The sequence below is a fragment of the Schistosoma mansoni genome (genome assembly GCF_000237925.1).
Source record: "Schistosoma mansoni, WGS project CABG00000000 data, supercontig 0235, strain Puerto Rico, whole genome shotgun sequence".
Taxonomy (NCBI): domain Eukaryota; kingdom Metazoa; phylum Platyhelminthes; class Trematoda; order Strigeidida; family Schistosomatidae; genus Schistosoma; species Schistosoma mansoni.
The window spans coordinates 183,420-209,220 of record NW_017386099.1 but is presented as its reverse complement, the minus strand read 5'-3'; the positions used below and the strand labels follow the sequence as shown (position 1 = coordinate 209,220).

Below are 25,801 nucleotides of genomic sequence, written 5' to 3'. Positions count from 1 at the left end.
ATGGGATGATATTTAGAGAATGTATATTCATAATTAATATTTTATTTTCCAACTGTAAAAGCAATAAGAAGTCATCACAGAACACACTAAACACACACAAACCCCCTGGAAAATTTACAATTAATACGTTTAGGGTTGTTTTTGTTTTAAAATACCACTTAGAAAGGAAGAGAACAGAATGGAAATTATTTTAGATGTAAATGCCAACATACAAAAAAAACGGACAAAGTGTCCGAATGTAATATGAAAAAAATCAAACAAATGAGAACAGTTCAACTCCTCTAGCTCTCTTCTTCCCACGACCTGTGTTACAAATGATGAAAATATAAATATGCACATACGAAGTCTTTCAAGAAACTTTTAACTAGTAGATAGAACCTACCACTGAAAAGCATATCTAGAGTAGTAGTAGTAGTATTACATGTAGAAGAAAAATACAATGAGACCATAACCCAATCAATATCCATCGTTTATTAGCATTAGTATTTGTGTTTCTATATGACGATGATATATATAAAAGATCCCATGATCATTTTTAATTATCATAGTTAATAGGTAAATAAATCAATAAATATTTCTTGCAAAATAAGTAAAGAAAAATTATTTAGTTTGTTTATTGATTTAAATTTCCCAAATATAATTGACTGTTATATCACCACCACTTGGTATATCCAATTTTACATCACCCTTAATTTCGGATTTTACTAAAGAAATTGAATTACCACGTTGATTATTCAATGATTGAATAAGCACTCGACTATGACCAAGGAAATGAAGTTGAAATTCATATTTCAAATCATTGTTAATAGTATCTTCATTGTTCTCATCATCAGTAGGAGTTTGATGTGTAGGTTCAAGTTGTAATGTTCCATCTAAACTAGCTGCCCATATGGAATATGTTGAATTTGGATTACCTTCAAAGGAAAAAGTTATAAAAAAAATATATAGAAATGTTTCCTATGATACTATATAATCTGTTACATATGTTATATGAAACGTGATGTGAACAGAGAAACAAAGAAGCTACGACAAACAACGGAAGCTATTGTTGGGGACGTTATTTCAAAGCTTTTAAAACATTAACATTTATTTTTGTCTCTAGTTTATTTTACAAGCCATAAGCTTTCGTTTGATTTACTGCTAAACCAATTTTTGTTCTCAAGTTATTGTAATTCAAACATAATTGTATTTTCTAATTGTTTGTACGTCGTGGTCATGTTAATCGTTTATTTATTCATCTATTTTTTGCACTAATTTGAATTGGAACCGAATCAGAATCGGGAACAAGTCGAGTAGTGTCCCAGTTGTCTCGTCTTCTCTCTCTCGTGCGCTTTTCAACCAAGCAGGTGATAGGATAGTTTTCGTCTCTCCATCCAAGGCAGTTAGTCTCACGTTTCCAGCCTCGAGGTAAACCAGCTAGCCTATCGTGTCAAGGTCTTAATGTACATTGATACAAGTTACCTTCTCTATCTTAGTGGGTAGACAGATCAAAGACGTAACAAAACGATATTGTTCAGTGAGACTAGGATAGTACGGAAACTGAAAGTAAAATAGTACACATTATCCAAACAAATAAAGAAATGGAGATTTTATGCAAATGAATTATAAAGTGAAAACAGTTAAAAGCAATCAGTAGTTGGATATTAGTTAGTAGTAGAATCCAAGAGTCATGCTTTGTTCCACTTAAGAGTTGTTAGTTGGATGTACCTTCTTCATTTCACTGTTAATGTTCACAGAGACTAGTACTCAACATGTTTCTCCTTAAACTCCAACGAGTTATCCATTGAGCTACTAATTCCAGACAGTCACTAGCATGTGGGACGGGTATCAACTTTATTTATATGGAATTATATTTTTCCTGATAGGTCCTAAATAGGATGAAATACGTATTCTATTTGTGAGGTAGTCGATATGAAACTCTATTGACTCGTAATGCTCCCCGTGAAATTTGAACACGCACTACCCAGTCCTACAGTTTGTGACGTTACCACTGGGCTAGTCGGGATGTGAATAATCTCACGTAGAACTGAGGCGTGCTTACAATTGACTGATCACTAGGCAGTGGCCAATATTATGTTTGTCAAGTATTTTAATAATAATTGAATTCTATCAGACAATTTACAATAAACTCAATAGTCTAAATGACTCAGCATTGCATGCACAATGTTGAGATGTGTTATATGATATTTTGGCATTTTATAGTCTTGTCTTTCTTCCCTAACCTACTCACTCTTATTTCAAAATAGCATTGTATTTTAGAGTTTATCTAGTTAGTTATTCAGTGTATGTAGAACGAATGACTCATTCATTTTAGTTAGTCTATATGAGTTCTATTTCTAAAATCCCGACATCTAACAATAATTTTACTCTCACGTAGTGACATTCATCTCATTGAATTTACAAACGAAGAAAACTTATTCACCGTCATCTATACTTATTAAATTCGTTACTTTTCGTTGAACTCATGAACCGATTTAATTTAGACTACCACAGGAAACCTGAGTGCACAGTATGGCCATTCCGTCCTAGAATGAAACTCCTCAAAGTAGTGAGGATTTACGATCCCGTCACCGGGAGTCGGACCCAAGACATTCGGTCCCGTATGAAAACGCTTAACTCCTAGGTCACTGAGCTGAAATCCAATAGTATTTTAATTTCACTATCCACATAGATATTTTTTAAATAATAAAATCCAATGTATAGAAGGAAATGTAACTGTTCGGTGAAAACCTTTTAATATCATATTAAATACTGATCTGCTGAAGAATTATTACCAATATGCTTGTTTATCCGTGATACAGTAAGTTACTAGTTAACTTAGTCCTTTACATTCTTACCTGGAATGCGATAGTTTGTTTAGAAAATAACTATCTCAAATATTGGTTTCATATTATTGTCATTATGAATTTTTTAAATTTCGAATCGATACGCAAAAAAGAAGAGGCAGATATAAATTGTCAGACACATAGGCAGAAAGACGTACATACACTGGCCGACCAATTTACAATAATACAAGGAGACTGGACTTTAAAAATTAAATCATTCAATAGTTACGAATAAATGTCAGACAAAATATTTTTAACTAACTAACTAACACTATATAAACAGTCATAAAGTATACTAGTCCAGAGGTTTATTGATAAAATTGTGAAACTGACCACTATTCCAACTCATATGATAACTAGGACGTCAGATTTTCAGAGATAATCTGCAACATTAATCATTGAATCTAGGAATTCTTCCAAGATTTACATCTAACCTTGAGATATACAATTAAAAGATCCATCTGAGTTGTGATTGATTCAACATTGTATTTAGGAATGTTGTCGCTGTGTTATTCATATTATGGCAAACAGATTCGTTAATTAACATATTACAGAGAAACTACTCAGTATTGATTCAATAAAAATCTGAAAAAATTGAATTCTATCTAGATCTAACCTAGGCAAGTTCTGGTACGTTTCAGTCTGTCAAATAAGTGAGTAGCAAGGGTTGAGAGAAAATCAATTAATAAGACAAGCTGGAATGAAACAGTTGTTCAATATGTATTATACTCTGTTAAGCATCCACAGTACTTCTCAAAATCTATGTATATGTTTAGTGGGCGATAATATATTTTAAACATGGAACCTAAATAATAAACAGTTTTATGCTATGTGATTTGATCAGGTTTATTATCAGAAAATTGAAGAGGGGCGTAGTCTAGTTATTACAATCAGAATTTAATAGTTATATGGAATTACATCCAACTCCAGTTACTTCAACATAATGTTTACTTGATCGAACTATTAAAAAGATGAAAGACTAATAATTGAAGATATCTGATCCAGCCTTATACATCAATTTCAGAACAGGATAGAAAAAATTGATGATGTATTATCAACTAGAAAATTGGCCATGAACTGACAAACATAATTTAAATATGGTAAGCAGAGATGGATAGTCGCTAGCAGTGGAATCCAGGACACACATTTCGTCCTATTTGGGACTCGTCAGCTGGATGTACCTGCATCTCAGAGTTGATGTTCACTCTGGGACTCGAACCCAGTACCCCCGCTTCAAATGCTACCATGCTTGTGAATTAAGGCTATATCGAGACAATACGCACAGTATGCACATATACCAATTAGAGACTGACCAGTTGCAGTCCTAACACATCGATGGGAAGATTCAAACCAACAATACTAAATGAATTTATAATTTAAATAGCTTATTTTCTTTCAATAAGATTAATTATAACAGAGTAGAAGTTTACTGTTGAATATCAATGTCATGTGGAAAGACAATTCTTATCCTTAATTCATTACAAGTTACTTACTTATCCAAGGGTATAATTATCAAACTTAGAAAAAAGAATGAATAAAACCAGCTTGAAAAAAAAACCATAACTACACGCACATAATGTTATTTGAACTATATGTGAGGTAGAAAGTATTGAAAAGCACATTCTATATAAAACAGCTAACCAATTGTATATCACATAACCATATCAAAATGATATTCTAAGATGAAGTAATTTATGTGTCTATTTCAAAGGTATCTTTTAATTACTATTAGTAATAAGTTGTCGAAAATTCAGTTTTCCAGTTGCGTAATAAATATTATCATCTTGGTATGTTTAAAAATATTCACGATAAGTGAGTTATGGGAGTTCAGAAAACAACAATAACTAACAAGGCTTCGGCGGCTCATGTGTGGAAACTGAACAATTAGTTGTAAATAGTTTGTTTAAATTGTAGAAACAGGAAATTAAACTGTGTACTAATCAGAAAATAAGAATCAGTTACACTAAATACACATATCCATAGATTATTTAAGATTCAAAAGACGCTATTTATTTTCGAATAACACATGGAGAACAGGGAGTCTTAGGTTAGGTAATTCATAGAGTCGTCTGAGGCATAGTTTAAATAAATAATGCTAGAGATAAGAAACTCTTATGTGTAATAGACTTCTTATTAAAAGAAATATGACTGAGAATACTTTTACATTATACACACACACTTTTATGATAAATTTATCGATAGTTCAATGATCTAGACACTAAGTGGAACGGAATCAATCTAATTTGCACAGGTTCCCTTATTATTTATATTTCATGATCTCGGTATTATTTATTGACCCTAAACTCATTTTCTCAGTATTCATGTGGAAAAATTTCAATTCTTTGATAGTTTACACGGCAGACTAATCTTAATTGGAGTATTATATGTTAACCATTAAACATCGACTTCGTAGTCTTAAGGTTAACCGCTTGCTCTGATACTTAAATGCTGCACATGTCTTATGTTATTGTTATGATAACTGAACCACCACCAAACCAACAAGAAGCTGAATATTAGTTAAATTTAGATAAAAGTTGGGTTCGAGCCTCACGTTCAGGATCGTGGATGCGCACTGGTGAAGAGTTGCATACTAGGACGAAACGCCGTCCAGTGCTTCCAGGTTTTCAATGGCGATCTAGCTTAGATCGACTCGTGAATTCAGCTGTGAAAATATGACAATGTCCACAAAACCCCATACTGATAATAAAATATGAATAGTGTTTTCAGAAAAAATAAATCGAAAACTGATTTGATGAACTTAAAACTCATAAGCATATGATTATATTTGTAGTTATTTTTATCGCATAGTAGCCTATAATAAAGTAGAAAGTAGTTGCGTCATTAGTAAGGTTACAAAAACTATTCAGAAAATATTTCCAATTATCGAATACAAGTTACGTAATAATTAGAGTAATAAAAAAGAAATAAAATAGGAATGATGTGTGGGAGAGAGATGTGGAAGGTCATTGTTCTAATAGATTAAATCGCAAACTAATCTTAACTAAACCAACTTGGAAGCACTGGATGGCTGTTTTGTCCTAGTACAGGACTCCTCGATAGTGCACACCTACTATTCAGCCACAGGTAATCGAACCCAGGACCTTCGGTTTCGAACATTAGTGCTTAGTCTTTAGACAATTGAGCCCATATCCAATGGATCATGTACTCACCAGTGATTATCTTCAAGATCTAACTACCGGAGTTTTAGTGAAAAGCAGCAACAAGTGAAGTTCAATTCGTGTTGGGCGTGAGACAGTTATTCATCGCAGGCAATGGATGAAGGGTTGCGCAGTATCGAGAAGTGACTGAAGTCAAACATTAAAACATTTGAATGCTTAATCAATGGACGAAAGGCTAAGAATTCACTTGCCAAACCGAAGGTCTTGGGTTCGCTTCTCGTGTATGCGGTTGAGGATGAACACTACTGAGGAGTCCTATATTGGCAAGAAATACCCATCTAGTGCTTCCAGGTTTCCGATGGTGGTCTAGCTAGGATGAGTTTGTGACCTAAAATTATGAAAATTCTACAATCTCTATAAATATCCCTCTACGAAGATACAAGAGAGATAAACGTCAGAACAACAGGTAAAACAATAAGGTGATTTAGAACTATGGTTAAATGGGAGGCTGGATAAATTGTATCTGAGCCAAGAGACTATACCTGAATTTACGAACCACTAAAGCCTCAGAGATATGAATAAATGAAGCTCTGGTAATTCACTGAATTCGGATTGGTCTCAGTGTTCAGAAACAATTTATTCAGTCCTTTTAATGTTTTTGTTCTTTTTTAATTGTCCCGATACAACTTATAACTCTGAATAGCGCAATAAGTTTGTTTCATTGTATTCATTCTGCTTAAGTGTAAAGGCCTTAATGGATGGAGAGAACTAAAGTTGATGCTTGGCGTGCGAATACCGTAAACATTCTTCAACATGATTAAGATGCTGTAAAACCTGTGACAGTTATTTCAAATTATTTTCTAAAATACAATCATTATTATACTACATTATTGCAGTTTAAAACATGAATAAATCGACCACGATTATCTGACGAATTCCAACCAGTAAGTCTATACTAACCGACACAATTTGAACTAATGATGAAATTCTCTAGCTTGGTTACCATTCTAACCAGCATAGCAGCATAACTAATAGTTGTTCATATCAGATGACCCGATAAACTTCTTAAAATGAGGCCATTTTATTCGTTCAACAATCTTATTAGTTAATACACCTACATAACTAACATCGTAAACTTATAAGTAGCGTATATATGTGCTATGGTTCCTCTTACTACGACCCAGCTGCTCTCACTGGTTATTATTTCTTCGACACAACTTCACTTGATAAGTGCCCAAATCAGAACAAAGTTAAACAGGAACTTAATTATAGCCGAAGTTTCAAGGGTGGATGGAAGTTGGAATCATAATAAAAAAAATATTAGTATATTTATGATCTTTACATAAGAAGATTCCAGAGTCTTCTCCAAGCCTCCGCTAGCGCTGATTGATTAAAAGGTAGCCATTCACCGTGACCCCAACACAATCCTTCATGGAACATTCTTTAATCCAATCTATATCCCGCTAACAATAAGTATGTACTACAAAAATCACTTACCTAAGTAGTGTTATTCACATCTAAGGTAATTTCAGTGGGAAAAATGAAATCAAACGAACACAAAGTTGGGGGACACAATAAGACTAACTTGAGAATAAAACTCAGAAAAGAAGTGATATGAGAAACATTGAGAAATAAATGAACAAACTGAAATCTAAACACTAAAGATATTAGCTACATCTACCAAATAGGGAATAATTTACGTTAAGATCAAGTTATGCAATAATTGAGAATCCAGTCACAGATCACACAGTATTAAAGGTAGTTCAACTCGAAAAAAATCAAACTTACGAGCAAAAAATTTATAAGTATGACGTTTAGTTACTCGAATATAAAATGGTTCATAAGCTACTCCATTTGAATCAAGAATATTTTGTTTACCACGTACTAAAAAACCACCAGTTAATGAAGATAAAAACACAATTGATGTTCTATTCGTTAAAATAATATTAAATAATTCATCTGATGATGGTAGCTGAGTTTCATCAATTAAACGACCACTTGTAGATACAGCACCAAGTTTACGAGCTGTTAATGACTGTTTACCATCATTTGAACGAAATACAATTTGACGAATTTGTTTATCATTGATTTTATTCACAGTTAACATTTCAAATAGACTTTCTCGATCTCTAATATTAATTTGGAATAAAAGGTAAGATAAAATAGAAGCAAAAAGAGAGGAGACAGAGAGTAAAGATAAAAACGAAATGTTAATAATAATCATGTGCTCACTAGTGACTGGCTCCATGAGGTATTACCTGGAGTTCTAGTGAGAAGCAGTAACCAGTGGAGTTCAACCAGGTCTGTTGGGAGATATCAACTCATTGATGACATTGGTGAATGGTTGCTCAATTTCGTAGATCGGTTGAAGTTAGACATTAACACCGTTGGATGCCGGCTCAATGGTCTATCGGTTAAGTGCCCTGGCGTGAGACTGGTGGGTCCTGTGTTCGAATCTCGCGAGGCGGGATCGTGGATGCGCACTGCTGAAAAGTCCCATAATAGGACGAAACGGCCGTCCAGTGCTTCCAGGTTTTCGATGGTAGTCTAGCTTCAATTGACTCATGATCTCAACTCTATAAAATTATTAAAATCTCCACAAAACCCCTTCTGTTAATAATTCGTTTAAACAAATCAATTATAAAGAATAACACTTTGAATTCGTATGCGTATCATGATAAAGAAAACATAATTTCCGTAAGTTTTTGTTGGTAAATAATAGCGTGTTGATATCTCACTACATCATAAAAAAGGTAGACATAAGAAAAACTTAAAAGTCTTTCCGTAAGCTATAAAACGGTTCAAGTAAAAATATTCTATAGTACCATAAATAAATAAATTTATTATTTATTTATTTGAACACATAAATATTCGTACAAAGGGGCACCGAATACATACGCCCCATACAAGTCACTTCATTTGTGTGTGGGCTGTGATACTGCCCGAATGTGCAAACCAAAGCAGGTGGTTTTCTTAAGGGGAGTTCACACCCGGAGCCTTCGACCTAAACGTCTGACCCACAAGGTAGTAGAACAACGTTAGGAGATGCTGTCCCGTGGTAGTCGGTGACCAACAATAGGTTAATACGCCATTTGTTTCCTTAGGATCCTGGAGCTCATGTGACCATTGGTTTGAAATCAGTGTTTTCCGACTCCCCTAGGTAGATCCTCCATATCCACCAACCTGATTAAAGCACCAGACATTCGATTTTCATCATCTCAATTTCGTAAACAACACCCTCGCCACGAGAAGGCAGTGAGTAGGACTTCTCTGATAGTGGCTATATACGCCTGGCCATGTGAGAGCATTTCGGGAGGGAGAGTTAACTCTCCCCACTCTCGGCCGTACCAGAGCATTTGGGTAAATCAACAACAGTTGAAAATACAAACAAGCAGAAGCACATGAAAGATAATTTTAAAACAATAATACAGAATCAAATATAATGCCAAACATCAATCGGAAGATCCGAATAACTAATATATAGGATCAGTATAGACTTGTGGAGATTGCTGAGCTTTAATTGAGACCATGAACCGGTCAATGTTGAACCATTATTGAAAACCTGGAAGCACTCGACGTCCGTTTAGTTCTAGTATGGAAGATGGTCGTGCAATATCGTAGATTGGTTGAAGTTAGACTTTACCATCGTTGGATGGTGGCTCAGTGGTCTAGAGGTTGAACGTCCGAGCGTAAGACTGAAGGTCCTGGGTTTGAATCCTGCGCGCAGGATCACGGATGCGCACTGCTGGGAAGTCTCATACTAGGATAAAACGACAGACCAGTGTTCCAGGTTCTCAATGATGATCCGACATTAATCGGTTCATGATCTCAATTAATATATTGGAATTGAGATTTGTCATATCCCCTGGAGATTTATGTATGGTAACTTTGAGAACTATTTATGGACCAATATGATATGTATATTTCCTATTGTATAATTGTTAAGTAACTAAACTATTCGTATTCGTGTTCTTCTTATCATAAGCTTTATTCTGACCTATGAACTATTATTATACGATTTACCATTCGTGAATTATACCCAGTCTATTAATTACTGTTCCCCCTATTCACAGCCACATTTGGCCAAATCTTGTACAAATGTTATTTTCTATTTTATGGTACGATATGGTCTGTCTGGTTGGTATATAAACCCACTATGTTTGAGAATAACGATTCATATTTCAGAGGTTGTTATTAGTGTTCTGTACTTACCTGACTGGGCTAGGCAGAAAGCAGGACTGATAAGTACTCAATACTGCTCATACGGCTTTTGTGTATCATTGGGCGATCGATAATTCACTCCTCTCTCATTGGCGGGAATCAGCACGTTCATTTATATTAACAGGATACGCAAGCACTCACGATATAACAAGATTCATCCTCATGCAAAGGCCAGTGACTATTTCGGCTCAATAGCTAAATGGATTATAACACGATGGCATCTGTGGCAAACAGTACTGAGTCCTAGTCCCGGAGTAAATACCAACTCTCAGATGTAGGTTCATCCGGCTGACGAGTCGCAAATAGGACGGAGAACGCATTCTGGATTACGCTGCTAGCCACCATCCTCTTCTGCTTATTCTAGTGTAAGTAAAAGGACTTTTTACTGATGAACTAATATGGTGGTTGTTAGATTCTTGTCCATACCCCTATCGATAATTCGAACTCCTAATCCTAACTTAAAACCATAACTCTAACTCAATTCCAGATGTTTTCACATAGATCACCTGCATTCTGGTTGGCTAAAAATCGGTTTTACTTATTAATTGTGTGACTGTACGAAACTGACTGCATGAGAACTTAACAAATACAAGGAAGTATGAATCCACTATTAGTTAAAAGTAAGGATGACTAAATAAAACGACAATATGTTAAATATTTAAATAAAGGACCAATCGATTAAAACCATATATATATATATATATATATATATATATATATAGTAGTTACTACAGAAAAACTTACCCATCTGAAGAAGTATTCTTAACACCAGATGATGAAGAAAGCTTCCATAATTTTCCACTACGAGAACGTAGACGCCAAAATCCGGTTGTTAAAAAGTAAACATCTGAATGAACACCATTAGTAATGGAATGGTTATTATTGATTAAACTTGTATTAGAAGCAGAGGAGTCACTGACTCCACCGTCTGAACCAGATAATTGAGTCGATGCTGGACTAGATGCTATAGCCTCCAAAGCATTAAAACCCATCCCACCGATATATTCCAATTGAAAAATGGCTGTTTCATCCAATTCATGCTGATTTGCAGAAATTTCAATACCTCGAAAAAGGTGAGAGAAAAACAATTACGAGCCTTAATATATATATATATGATACACATCAAAAACCTATATCTCTGTGTGATATAATCAGTTTTGTAATCCTAATGGATTATTTTATCACTAATAAGTACAGGAAATAAAGAGTAATAACAAATAATTATGATTTAACAGTCATAAAATGTGAATATTCAAAAGAAAAACATGAATAGACAAGGAAATCCCTCTCTAACTGATATTATGTAATGATCGAAAATAGGGGAGAGGAAACAGATTTTCACAGAAGAATCTCTACTTTATTAAGAAAGAATGTTTTCTATATTAGATATTTGTTTCAATATAGAACAAATGACTATTGGAAAAGAAAATATTATGTATCCAAAGTATGGTTTGTTGATAAGGCACAAAAATAAATGCACTAAAGATACAATAATTAAGGATTCATAAACACATGATGCCCAAGGCAATAGGAAACGTAAGAAATAAAATTTTATAATGAAACAGAATTGTATATTAGATGAAACAAGTACACAAATTCATAATACCAGAATATATTCAAGGTTATGTGGGATATGAGCGGGATAAATGAATTGATGAAATTAGTCATCTAAAAAATATAATGCCATCACTCTAAAATGATGCAATATTGAAGTACACTGTGTATTTTGTTTTACTTGCTTAGGAGTTCGTAGACAGAGAGTGGTTAATTAAAAAAACGAATTATTAAAGTAGCCATAAACTAGAAGAAGAAGAGTCCGCTCTCCCTCTCCAAATGTTCTCGCATGGCCACGCGTACATAGCCTCTGACAGGGAAGTCCTACTCACTGCCTTCTCGTGGCATTACTGTTGTTTACGAAATTGAGAGGACGAAAAGCGAATATCCGGCGCTTTAACCGGGTTGGTGGACACGGAAAGTCCACCTAGGTGAGTTGGAAAACCCTGATTCCAAACCAATGGTGCACATGGGCTCCAGGACCCTGAGGGAACAAATGGCGTATGAATCAATCGTCGATCAACAGCTACCATGAGACTGCATCTCCTGACGATGCTCCACTGCCTTGTGGATCAGATCTATAAGTCAAAGACTCCGGGTGTGGTGCCCTAAGAAGACCAGATGTTTCGGTTTGGGCACCCGGGCAGTATCACAGCCCTTACACAAATCAAATGAGATTTGTGCGGCGCATATTTATCTGGTGCTTCCTTGTACCAATATTTATGTGTTAAAATAAATAAATAAATATTTAACCCTTTATTTTTATCCCTTAGTTTTGATCCTTTAATCAATCAAAGTAATCATGTTAGTAAACTGTTAAACATTTGCATTGAACATTACGAGTCCAAATCTTGTAAATAATACATATTTCTCTCTAGAAAATACGCGTTCAAATGGTTTACCAAAATAAATGTAAATCTAAGTCGACAGATATTAAACACACGAAGTTTTCATATTTAACTGTATTTAAACAATTTTCTCGCCTTTATCCCTGTTCGTCTTAGTTTGACACGAAGATGCGTTAACTCAAGTTGCCATATCACAAGTCCTAACAACGAAATGAACCTAACGAGATGATTCTATAAAGAAGTCAAAATAATGAGATGGCACTGGTAGTGAGAAAGACTAACAATTGAGAAGAAATTTGGAAAAGACAAAATGAAAAGGTATATGTAAAGGAATATTGGAATTCAAGATTTGGAGTAAGATAATATAGCGAAAGGACCCAAGCCATTTACATTGATTATTCTAAGCTATATCATTTAAAGTCTCCAGCCACTGATCACTGTTATCGTGCGGGCCTCTCGCAGGCATTCTGCATCCACCACCATGTATCAGACCAACAGTCAACGACTGATGCTCAGTATTGATGTGGTTGACCATAGCTTTTTCTCGCGACCTATTATTACATCAGTACTCCAGATCATTTTTTTGACCGGGTTATCTGTAGATCATATCAATTCATGCTGAGAATCGATTCTGAATCATACACAACATTTGAATTATTATGCTAAACAACATGATAAATCGAAATGGAAAAATGATCTAATCTTATCTGAACTTATTATTACTGCCTTCAACAAACTTTGTGAACAATTTTAACTCAATATAAACAAATTATAGCTTAGCAGAGATAAATAGTGGCTAGCAGTATAATCCATGAAGAGTACTTTGTTCTATTTGGGACTCATCAGCTAGATGTACCTGCATTCCAGAGTTGATGTTCGATCGGGGACTCGAAACCAGTACCATTTACTTCAGATGCCATCACGTTATTATCCACTTAGCTACTGAGTACAGATAACCACTGCTAGCCACTATCCGTCTCTGCCTATAATGCTGATGACTTAAGTCAACATCAAGGTAATCCGTACAGGATGCACATATATATAAGAGATTGACCGATTGCAGTCCTAAATGTCAATTGGAAGACTCAAACCACCAATACAAGATGAACTACAGCTTAGCTCCTCTCAGTGATTTCATCTCACACTTTACACATTGACATATATCTTACCATATTTGTCCACAGGTCTTATACCACCAATCAATAATTGATATTGAAGGAAACTATCGACTCCCTTGTGTTTATTGTATAGAGAAAAATTAAAAAAACATAACCCAAGTAACACATCTTGTCTTGTGCAGTGTGTCGTGAAGATTGTAGTATTTGTAAAGTTAAACCCCAGACTGATACTAGCTAGACCAATATTGAGAAACTGGAAGTAATGGATGGCTGTTTCGCTCTATTATGGGACTCCTTGGAAATGCACATCCACGACCCCTCTACAAGGGATCGAATTCAGGACCTTCGACATAGCGCATGAACGCCCAACCTCTAGACTGATGAGTTGGCATCCAACGGTGTGACTATCTAACTTCAGTCAATCAATGATCCTGAGCAACCCTTTATTTATCGCCCGTAGTAGATATCTGTTTCACATCTGATATTAACACTGTTCAATGCCGGCTCAGTCGTATAGGGGTTAAGTATTTGCGCACAAAACTGAAGGTCTTAGATTAAATTCCCCGTGATGAGGGTCGTGAACCTCCATTTCTGAGGAGTCCTATACTTGGATGAAGCGTCTGTTCGGTGCTTCCAAGTTTTCAATGGTGGTTTAGATAAGATCAGTTCGTGATTTCAACACATTCATTAAACTACTTGGTTACTATAAACTGTGCATAACAGAAATTAGCCTACCTTGTTTAACTGATGCAAATTTCCCATTATGTGCTACTATGCCAACTTGTAAAGCAACATGTTCAATTAGAAAGAGTTCTTCTTTACCAATATTTGTATTTGTTTTTACTTTAGCTGTTCCAGGTCCGATTGTGGTCAAATAATGACCTGTTTGATCACGGAAAGCAAATGTACCAGGATTACCTACATAAATAATGAAGTAAAGACGATGAACAAGTTAATAGTATATTAAGTTATCTGTGGTACATTTAATTGAGATACTGGTACAATACAAAAATTACGGACAATGCTTGACAATCTCTACAAGTAGGGTAGTGTGTACGTCAACCTTATGAAATAAGTCAATTATAAGCAACATATAATTTGACACAGATGTGCATCGGTTCAAATTGCCACACCCCGTATCAGTATGAGATGAAATTCTCAAGACAAATGATATATTAGTAAACGTCGCAACGATAACCCTGATATTTGAAAACATTAAACAAGGACAATGTGATTCGAGAATTCGAGGGATGAAAAATATTTTTAGAACTGGAGGTCTAAGGAAAAGCAGCAAGCGAATGTATTTGTGATATTGTGACTAATTCTGATCCATGTCATCTAGCATCTCTAACCACTAGTTACGATAATTGCGTAGATCACAGTGCCCAAAAAGCATGAGATAAACCTTACTAGGAAAGTTATTTTTCGTAATTGTGTGAGTTATTCACTAATTCTTGCATTACAGAATAAAGAAAGATAGCCAATGAAGAATTAAAACTTGCAAGAATATCCTTATTCAATTACAAGACTTATGTAAAAGAAACGTTACACTAATGTTTGCCGGTACCATAACTCGATTTTTTTTCATGAAGTGGATCTTAGATTAACCTGTTTTACCCTATTCTAATACGTCTTAGTAGGATGTAAGAGTTGCTGGTGTGAGAAGTAGATATTATTAGGTTAATGTATTTTACACCATATACTAAATAGTTATACCACAAATTCTAGCTCCAGGAAATACAAATGATACAAGTTCTTCCAAACTAATTAGACAAAAAAATTTAAGTTTTCTGTATCGGGTTTTAGGTATCATTAAATACAGTAGTCAGATATTTTAGATTATCCAAAACGGTTGAGAGTAACGCAAAAGAACTCAGACCTTATCTTTCTACAAGTAGCAGACAATTGATATTCAATACTTATTATGCCCATCATGTAAATTTATCTCCCAATCTTTTTAATCTAATCTTTTATCAAATACTACTTTTATCAGGATTATAAAGATTGCTTTATTCCCCATAGACTTTATCATACAATATTGTTTGTAAATTGTGATAATATGTATTAATAGATAATTAGGCTAGGCTATATACTGTAAATATCCATTTTAAAGGTGTTAACACCAAATGCCCTAGTACAGTCGAGTGTGAAGAGTCCTCCTTCTTTCTCTTTCCTTATAAATGCTCTCATACAATCATGTACTTAGGATATCTGCCAGGGAAGTTCAACTCATTGGCTTCTTGTAGAAGGGGTGTTGCTTACGAAAGCAAGAGAATGAAGATCGAACTCCTAGAGTTTAGACCGGATTAAGTGATACAGAAGATACATACGGAGTTGGTAAACTATAATTTTAAGCTAATAGTGGGCATTAGCTGGAAAATCCCAAGAGAACAAATGGTTTATGAACCTATTTTGGCCATCTGCAACCATGGGATTTCATCTTCTGGTGTTACTCTAGTATCTTGAAGAGTGACCCCCTAAAGAGAGACCATCTGAATCAGTTTGAGTACGCTAACAGTAATGCAGCCCATATACATATTTTATTTCATACAGTGTATACTATCTTTGGTGTCTCTGTGTACCAAATTTTATATGAATTAAATAAATAAATAGATAATTAGTCGAATTTAAGCATTTAATTTACAACTACTGAACTGTAAAATGTATTAATTATAAATCACTTTCACTGTATGATTATCTTCAACACTTCATTATCTACTCAACACCTACAAAAAGTTTCTACAACTTCAAATACACTACCTGTGTTTGAACGTGAACAGTTCACTCCTCAAATAGTACAAGAAGTTAATAACAAAAATCATTGAATCCCATAGAATCTATTCCAGAATCAAATGTTAAATAACTTTCCTTAGAATCTCTGTTACGCAACTTGTTACTGATGCTATCAGTAATAAATATTAAAAAAACACCTAGATACTTAAATAAAAAGTCGATAAGGGAACATGTCAGATGATTTTCGGTGAGATAAAATCAAGAAAGTACTAGTAAATTATAAAACTAATATTAAAAAAAGAAGACTGAAACACGTGTACACCTTCATAATGCACTACTACCATTAAATGTTAAAAAACCACAATATTTATGCTGTAAATTAATGTTACAAAAAAAATTACCAATTGCCTGATATAAAAAGAAATCTCTGAAGTAGTGTAGTGAACAAGAACACAAGTAGGGACATCCGAATGTATTTAAGCACAAATTACAAACCATCTCACTAAATTCTGATAACCATACAGTAAACAGTTAATTTGCAAAATAACAATCAATTGTCTCAGTCTTAACTGTTCCTTCTGCAAATATCAGTCCGTCTTCTCTGATTTCATTGTTCATGCATTTTTCTGTTCTTTCCTTATCGATCTTCTGCCAAAATACATTCTATGTCTGACCATCGCCATATACTACTAATATGGATATAAGTAGACCACATCACAGTAGAACATAAAAATTTTTGTTGAAAATTAAGCCACATTTAGCCAAACCATATTCATACACACATATACATAAACAACAAAGTGTAGTAATAAATGATGAATGAATGACCGAGTGGATCTAACGAGAATCAGATGAATATTTTTTATTAAGGTTATGAATGATGATTCATTTTTAATCATGACAACGAAAATTGGCTGACATTAAAACGAATATAGTTTCTTTTCCTATAGGTCTTAACGATAAATTTTGAGGGTAAGATCATGAATATATAAAAAAAGGTGTGTGTGTGTGTATGATTACAGTGTTATCGAAATATCTGCTCAATATTTCTAGATGTACACCATTTTCCACCCACATACAGTAAAGACATATTCTAGAATGCTGAAATATATAAATTATCTCCTCCAACTATAATCAGGTTCAAACTTGAAGTCAAACTAGAGATTTATTATTAAGATGGTAATCACTGGATAAATTATTCACCTATACATTTATTATAAAACTATTATAACCGTTGATACTATTTTTCTTTACAACTATTAATATTATTGAGTGGGCGCTGAGTATGAAAGAGTACAGAAGGTTGGAAAATAGGAAAAATTGTTTAATTATATATGAAGGGGAGGCAAATAATAATTAATTTAGATCATAGTTATGTTGTTGTTGTTGTTTTTATTTACAAAAATTGAATGGTAAATGAATATACTAACGCAAAACCTATGATACGTTAATCTGTTACAAAAGGTATGCACTTTTAAAATGAGAATTTCTATAAAGTCTGTACATAAAATACTTTGAACTAAATTATATTAATTAACCGTTTTGTATTAAGATTCAAGTACATCCAGCTGATGAGTCTCGAATAAGACGAAACATGAGTTCCAGATTTTTCTGTTACCCATCATCCATCTCTGCTTATAATATTATTGGTTAAAAATGAACAATGAGGTATTTCCTGGAGTTCTAGTGAGAAGCAGTAAACAGTGGAGTTCAACCAGGTCTGGTTAGGAGATATCAACTCACTGATGACATTGGTGAATGGTTGCTCAATTTCGTGGATTGGTTGAAGTTAGACATTAACACCGTTGGATACCGGCTCAGTGGTCTATCGGTCAAGTGCTCTGGTTCAAAACTGGTAGGTCCTGGGTTCGAATCTCGCTCGTGAGGTGGGATCGTGGATGCGCACTGCTGAGGAGTCCCATAATAGGACGAAACGGCCGTCCAGTGCTTTCAGGTTTTTGATGGTGGTCTAGCTTCAATTGACTCATGATATCAATTATTGGAAGATATCAACTCACTGAAGACAAATGGTGAATGGTTGCACAATTTCGTGGATTGGTTGAAGTTAGACATTAACACCGTTGGATGCCGGCCAGCTCAGTGGTCTAGAGGTTATGCGCTCTGGTGCGAGACTGGTAGGTCCTGGGTTCGGACCTCGCTCGTGAGGTTGGATCGTGGATGCGCACTGCTGAGGAGTCCCATAATAGGACGAAACGGCCTTCCAGTGCTTCCAGGTTTTCGATGGTTGTCTAGCTTCAATTGACTCATGATCTCAATAATATAAAATTACTAAAATCTCCACAAAACCTCCTTCTGATAATAAAGTATCGCAAACCTCAAGTTTATCAGGTATTTGTAATAATCAATCTAACTAATTATACTCAATATTTACATTATCATTTCCTTTCAGGATAAGAACAAAACCAGCACTTTAGGCAGAAACTCAAAGAGAATATTAAAGAACTGTAATATTCTGTTCAGATTAAATTATTTATAAGGAAAAAACACCGGAAACTAGAATCCAAACTATTAATTCAACAATAATGTAGCACTTAGTACACAGTCTGAATTTTATGAGCTAAATTCTCAATGAGATTGATGACTCATAGATGTTCAATCTAGAGATGACTTCTCATTTCTCACCCTTTGAGGCTTTTTTAATGCTGTGTTATTTCAAACTATTAGACAATAGCATTGCTCTCTATACTGTGTGATTGGTTTAGTTACGAAGTTTACTATGCCAGAAATATGATATCACCAGCATCGTTTCTTGATAATAGCACAGTAAACTAACCAGGACGGTATTCAAAAGAAAATAATGTGGAATCATCCATTTCATTACACATTTCCCCATTAGATTTCAAATATTTTCCATTTGGCATTCTGAAGGAAACACGACCAAGACGTGAAACAGCAGCTTTGCCAACTAAAGGGATATTTGGACCTCGACCAAAACCTTGACTTGCGACCACTGTAGGTTGTTCAATCCAAATAACAGACTCTGGACCCCATGGGTATGGTTGATCAGCTCGAAGCTCAAGACCATCATTAAGAAGACGTAAGTAACGTGAACGGAACTGGTGACGAATATGTACCTTCACAGAAAACATAATCAACGAACAAGTTAGTTGAGTTTAGTTAGATATTTGACGTCTAATAAACGTCTAGATAACTCATATCAGAGTATATAGCAAACTTCTCAATTAAAAATTGAAATGAGTTGTTTAGAATTTACGTTTTGTCGAAGCCTAAAGAACTATATCCGGTTTCCTTTTAAAATGCAAGTTTCGCTATAAACAGATTTTATACAGTTTATGTGGATTATAGTTATATATGTACAATCGACCAAAGAGAAACTCATTACTTAATAAGTTTCATTTTATCATCACACTCGTAAATGAGAGCTAGATGTTTAGCACCCATTTTAATGTATCAAAGATCAAAATAATACCGTATAATTAGACTTCATTTCACTTGAGACTGACACTATAAAATATAAGTGACCAAACGTATGTTCAACTCTTTATTAAAATAGCAGTTGCAGTAGTAAATTGTCATCTGAAGCTTGATAAATACACGGAAAGTTAAATGATCATCAGTTAACATCGTTACTCATCGCGTCATTGATGAGTCACCTATTTTTCCTCTCTAGATGCAACTCAGTAATTACGTGCAGGTTTGCTAAACTATGAGGTACAAATGACCACTCAAACTTTAATAATTTAAGGGAGATTTAGATGTGATTTGCCTGTTGAGAGTTTAGTGCATAAGACAGAGTCAGTATAACTTGTCCATTAACAGGTAGATATGTAATTAAATGATAAAATTCATCCTGCTAAATGGCTGTTAAACTAAAAATATATGCTTCATGACGTCCAGTGAGATATCATCCATATACATTGGAGAGTATAATTCAATAATTAAGTACACGTAAGCTTAATAGACTTTGAGAAACACGTGCATGGAATTTAGGGACATCATGGACTATATTTGGTTCAATCAAGTTAAGTAGGAAAAGCCCATTGATACAGTGGTTAAAGATTACAAGTTTAGAGCTCTCAGTCAAAACTTTCACATCTTCAATTTCTACAACTGAGGTCCACACAGTAAGTTTTAAAATAATAATAATCTTACTTGAGGATGTGTTGCTAAACGAAATGACCACCAGACAGGAGATTTGGAAAAACATGAAACTTGAGTATCGGAACCAGTTAGATAGAAACCATATGCATCTGACTTAAAAGCCCATTCACCTGTACCATCTGGTGCGAATTCTAAACGGAAACGTTCCTCACAATCTAGGCAGACAAAATACGTTGCAATATAAATGTGAAGCAAAATATTACAGTGAAAATAGATACTAAGAAAATCAAGATACAAATTAAAGCATAGCTTTGAGCCACACATTAAGTGTGACAGTTAGTGATACCAAACGGTTACTTGGACCAGTTTAAGTGGACCGGGGTTCGAACCAGTGACTTAGTGGCTGAAAGCTGAACGCTTTAACCACTAAACCACTGTCCCTCTATCTCTAACCTTAATCAACAGGCATATTTTAGCTGTTAACCATGACAAAATTGTCAGTACAAAGAGTTTACAGAGGAAACAAAGAATGGTAATTCCATTTGAAACAATAAACAATGAGAGTACTAGAAAGACCCATTGAAAATCATATTAAGTATATATTTTGTTTAGATATGATCAGTTTGTGAGACCATGTACATTTTAAGTAAAAATCCACCAGCATATATGTTGTGTGTAGATCATTTTACATGGAAATCTACTGAAAATGAGTTCAAAATCTTTAGAATATTAAAAAAGGAATAACATGGTAGCTTTTGTATAGTACTTATTCGCCGATATTCCAATAAATACAGAAATAAGATGTTAGAAACTGTACAATTGTGTATAATATTCTGACAGAAAAAACTACAATGAACTATTGTAGTGAACAAGAACACTGGTGGGGACACCCGAATGCATTTAAGCACAAATTACAGACCATGTCACTAAATTCTGATAACCATACAGTAAACAGTTAATTTGCAAAATAACAATCAATTGTCTCAGTCTTAACTGTTCCTTCTGCAAATATCAGTCCGTCTTCTCTGATTTCATTGTTCATGCTTTTTCCTACTGATTACGCTTCATTTCAGTTTCGGTCTTCTGCCAAAATACATTCTATGTCTGACCATCACCATATACTACTTATAGGGATATAAGAAGACCACACTACACCATTACTTATTCTTATTCTATAAATTCAGATTTTCATTTTTGAATATCTTTTATGCATTATTTGTTCTACTACCACTAATACTGTTACTTCTTATTCCATTGTGATATCTCACGGTGCTAATATGGTGTGACAACTTAGAACGATGCACGTATGTGCTAGATTCTACGTAGAAAATTATGATTTGCCTAAAACGCACACATCAATATTCCCAACCAACAAATAGAATGAAAGGTTGCGATGACGAAGAATACTTATCGCTAAAGATGAAGATTCCTAGGGTGTTTTTTCCTCCGAGTTAGAGATAGTTCGACATTAGAAAGAAATCCAGGAACAAACAAGTTCCCATAATAAATTGTAATCACGAATATCGTGATAATTAATAATAAATGAGATGTAGTAGACTACGTTACGTTAGTCAATCACTATTAATAATAATACTAACAATAATAATTTGTTGGTTCAATGACTAAATAATGTATTCTCCTTGACCGATAAATATTTGGTGGCAGTTAAGAACTGGAACGTATCATTATTTTTAATTCAAGGACGAAACTAGCTAAAATACCTGACACCCTAACAATTTAAAACATGCTAATCAATATTAGATCCCTTAAACTAAGAAACTTATTAAATCTAATGTAAATTGACAGTTGAAACCCAAAATAGTTAAAAATGAATCTAATCAGGGCGATTTTTTTCTCTTTAAAACAGCATGATATTTTGTTAGTTCAGCACCAAGAATAACAAGCCCGAAAAAAAGTACATTCTACATGAAATATCAAGAACACCTACATGAAAGAATTCGATCACAGACAGAATAATTACTTAACTAAACTATCTGAATTGAACTATTCAGACAAACTTAAATAAACAATCATCTTATTTATCTACTAAGTTTCTTTTTAATAATAAAATTTCGGACTATTCGACTGAAAAGTAATTTATCTTAACAAATGTCTATATCACACCAATATGTCAACTTGACCATCTTGAAGCCAGAAGATGATAAATTAGTCCATACGAGGTGTGTGATGAAACATTTATCCTTAAAGAATTTCAGATCAGTACATAATGTTTGCATCCTCTTATTCACAATGATTGATCAACCAATACTGATATAAGATATACACAACATTTTCGCTAGTCAAAGTACATTCAACTCAAAATCGAATCAAAATGTGTGGTTTGAGAAGAAAACCCCACACTGTGGAATAAGTTGTGACTTATTTGGTTACCTGAATGAAGTTTATTAATTCAAAAATTAATATGATAATTGAGGAGGCTAATCATTCCAACAGATTGTAAGGTAATAGGCCCACGATAAAGACTAGAATAGCCGTTTAATTTCTGTAGGTTTTCAGTCGACTAACACCGATTTGTAACATAAATCGGACTTGAAATTTATTAACCAGTGACTAATGTTAATTAACGTAGCAGGAAGAAATGGAATCACAAAAAAGTAGAAAATAGTAGAAGGCATTTAGAAAACAAATACTTTTTACATCGTTTTGATTGGTGGTTAGCCACTGATGATCAGGAATCACTGAAAAGCTATTTCGTCCTAGTTCAGAGCCTATCAGAAGTGCGCATCCACGGGTCAACCTATGGATCGAATACAAGATCTATAGATCCCCTGACTGAAAGTGTTAATGTTAAACCACTAAGTCGGGATATAACGATTAACATTTTCAACTTTGGAACAAAGCAATGAAAAAAATATAGATTTCAGATAGTAGCAATTCGTAGGTAACATTCCGTTGCATACAATGTATATGGGTGAATAAGGGTAAGAAATGGTGGAAAATCACTAGAATACCTGATTTTAAAGATGTACTTATTTTTCCATCCTTATTAACTGATAAAAATCGACCCAAAGAATTTTGTAAAAACAATGTATCCGCATTTTTTCGATCAGTAATTAAAGACCAAACTTGACGTCGTCGTAATGCTGTTCCAGAAATATTAATTTCATTGTTAAATACTTCAGCTGTAAGAAATCGCCCAGATGGAATATGAAGAATTCCTATCTTAAGACATTCATTAAAATCTTCATAAATTTCGTTGTTATTCATTTATCAACTGTAAACAAATTTAAAAAATATACTTTTACAAATAGATTAAATAAAATTATGTTTTCCGCTAATGATGTGGAAAATCCCGATGAAGTTTACTTACTGAATAGTCTTATGAAATATCAGTGTCCCAAGAAAATATCCAATCTGATACTGAGAGTAGTCATGTGGACAGATGTCATAAAAAATTTCAGTGTAAGTTTGAATTCAGTTAGTTTTATGAGTGCTTGATTTTGTTATATCTTGTTGCCGAGTGGATGCCCTGTTGATGTACGACGTGATAAGACCGCCAATCAGAGAGCAGCGAATTATCGATTGGAACAGTGACACACGAAAACCGTACGAGCAGTCTAGAGTGCTCATCGATCCTGCTTCTGCCTAACCCCGCCAGTTAAGCCCAAAACACCAATAACAGCAAATATACGATAAAAATTATATGCATAATATTGGTCCATAAATGGATCCCAAAGTTACCACTCACTATTGTTATCGGGGCATAACAGATTTTTAACTGTCGTTTAATATGTATAGTTCTTTTAGAGATGTGGAACCCTCAAAAACTAAATTTTTGGAGAATTCAATTCTAGGAAACAAATCTTGAACAGCTGATAAAATTCTGTCATTGGTAATTATTATCAATCCATACATAATTATAATAAATTGGAATTTAATTCTTCTGGAGCCCTTCCCAACACATGCTTTTACAAGACTTCCTTCATTTAAAATCGTGTTGGGATCTATCGTTGAAGTTTTGTGAATTAATCGTCCGGCTTTTCCAGTCAGCATAGATATCTTTTCATATAAGAAGAGTCTCTGAATGAGAAATACGGGACCCGAACTCAATGTATAATAAATTGAATATAACTAGAGGGGTAGTAGCTTTAACTTTCATAAAATAAATAATTCCAACTTAAGTAAAATAATCTTTACTTCAATAATGAGTTTCATACATTTTTAATGTCTAACATCATTCAACTGGTAGTTTCTAGTAATATTATCCATTCTCAAGAGTGAATTTCTTACATCCAACTCACCGGTAAACATCATAACCATATTTTAAAGTTAGTCAAACAAATATACAGATATAGAATCATTCAAGGATATAGTGCCCGTTCCAACTATAGTCATGAAAATTGAGTACCTATAAACGTACATCAATTGTAGTTAATCTCATTGCCAAGATTTAACTTGATAAGTTTAAATAAAAAGAGTCTGACTAGATTGTTTTAGAGTTGATTTCCAGATGGTTATGTAACGTTAGGTGTTCATTTTTCGACTTATTTAGGATATACAAATAAATCATTTCAAAAGTTTCGAGCATTTGATCATGGAAAATCTCTACAGAAAGCTAGAATTATCAAATGTTCATATTTAACGATAAATTATTAAGCCTAAATACTTTTCATAATCGGACTTGCATTCTTTTAAAATGATGACATTAATATGGTTCACTCTGAACGATAATATGGACCACACATTTTAATGATGGGACAATCAATGGTTATCTGGATATTGACAAAATGTTTTCCTATGTATTTAGAAAGCAATGTTTGTATTCTCGTCAGCGCAAGCTGCCACACCAAATTGGTATGGTGAAATGAAATTGGTATTATCAGTGATAATAAAAAAAAGATAAGGCATAGACTATATGATTCGAGAAGAATGAACTCATGGAAACAACTTCGAAAAAATAGTTGTGCAGACTCCAACCAGTTGTTCTCCACTTGCCAATATGGATCAGTACAACAGTTATTAGTTTCGTGGATTGATCTTACATTTTCATTTAGATGTTCCAGATTTTCTAACCTGTTCCAGCGTATATTAGGCATCAAGGTACGTAGTGGTTGACCATTAGTAATACATATTACAGCCATCTCAGTCAGTGAAGACTCAAAATGTAATCAACCGGCTTGTTATCTCTGCCTGGTACCCTACGTCTAAGCTCATTCTTGACCACTCAAGTCACAACATACACGAGGAAAATCTCATAAACAACCTATGATCTGGCAAAATGTGTACCAGCCCAAGTTGCCATATCACAAATCAGTACAGTGAAACAAAACAGACATGAT

General features: G+C 34.1%; 1 protein-coding gene across 1 annotated transcript; it reads right to left on the bottom strand.

Moving 5' to 3' along the window:
* Smp_169730 (fascin, putative) lies at positions 1-23,729 on the bottom strand (the record flags this gene model as incomplete). The annotated part of the gene is made up of 7 exons (XM_018792634.1): positions 1-914; positions 7,733-8,073; positions 10,910-11,228; positions 14,421-14,603; positions 19,213-19,513; positions 20,553-20,716; positions 23,474-23,729. The coding sequence occupies 7 exons, from the start codon at positions 23,727-23,729 to the stop codon at positions 622-624; spliced, it is 1,857 nt and encodes a 618-aa protein (XP_018644373.1). The 3' UTR covers positions 1-621.
* Positions 23,730-25,801: the final 2,072 nt, after the last annotated feature.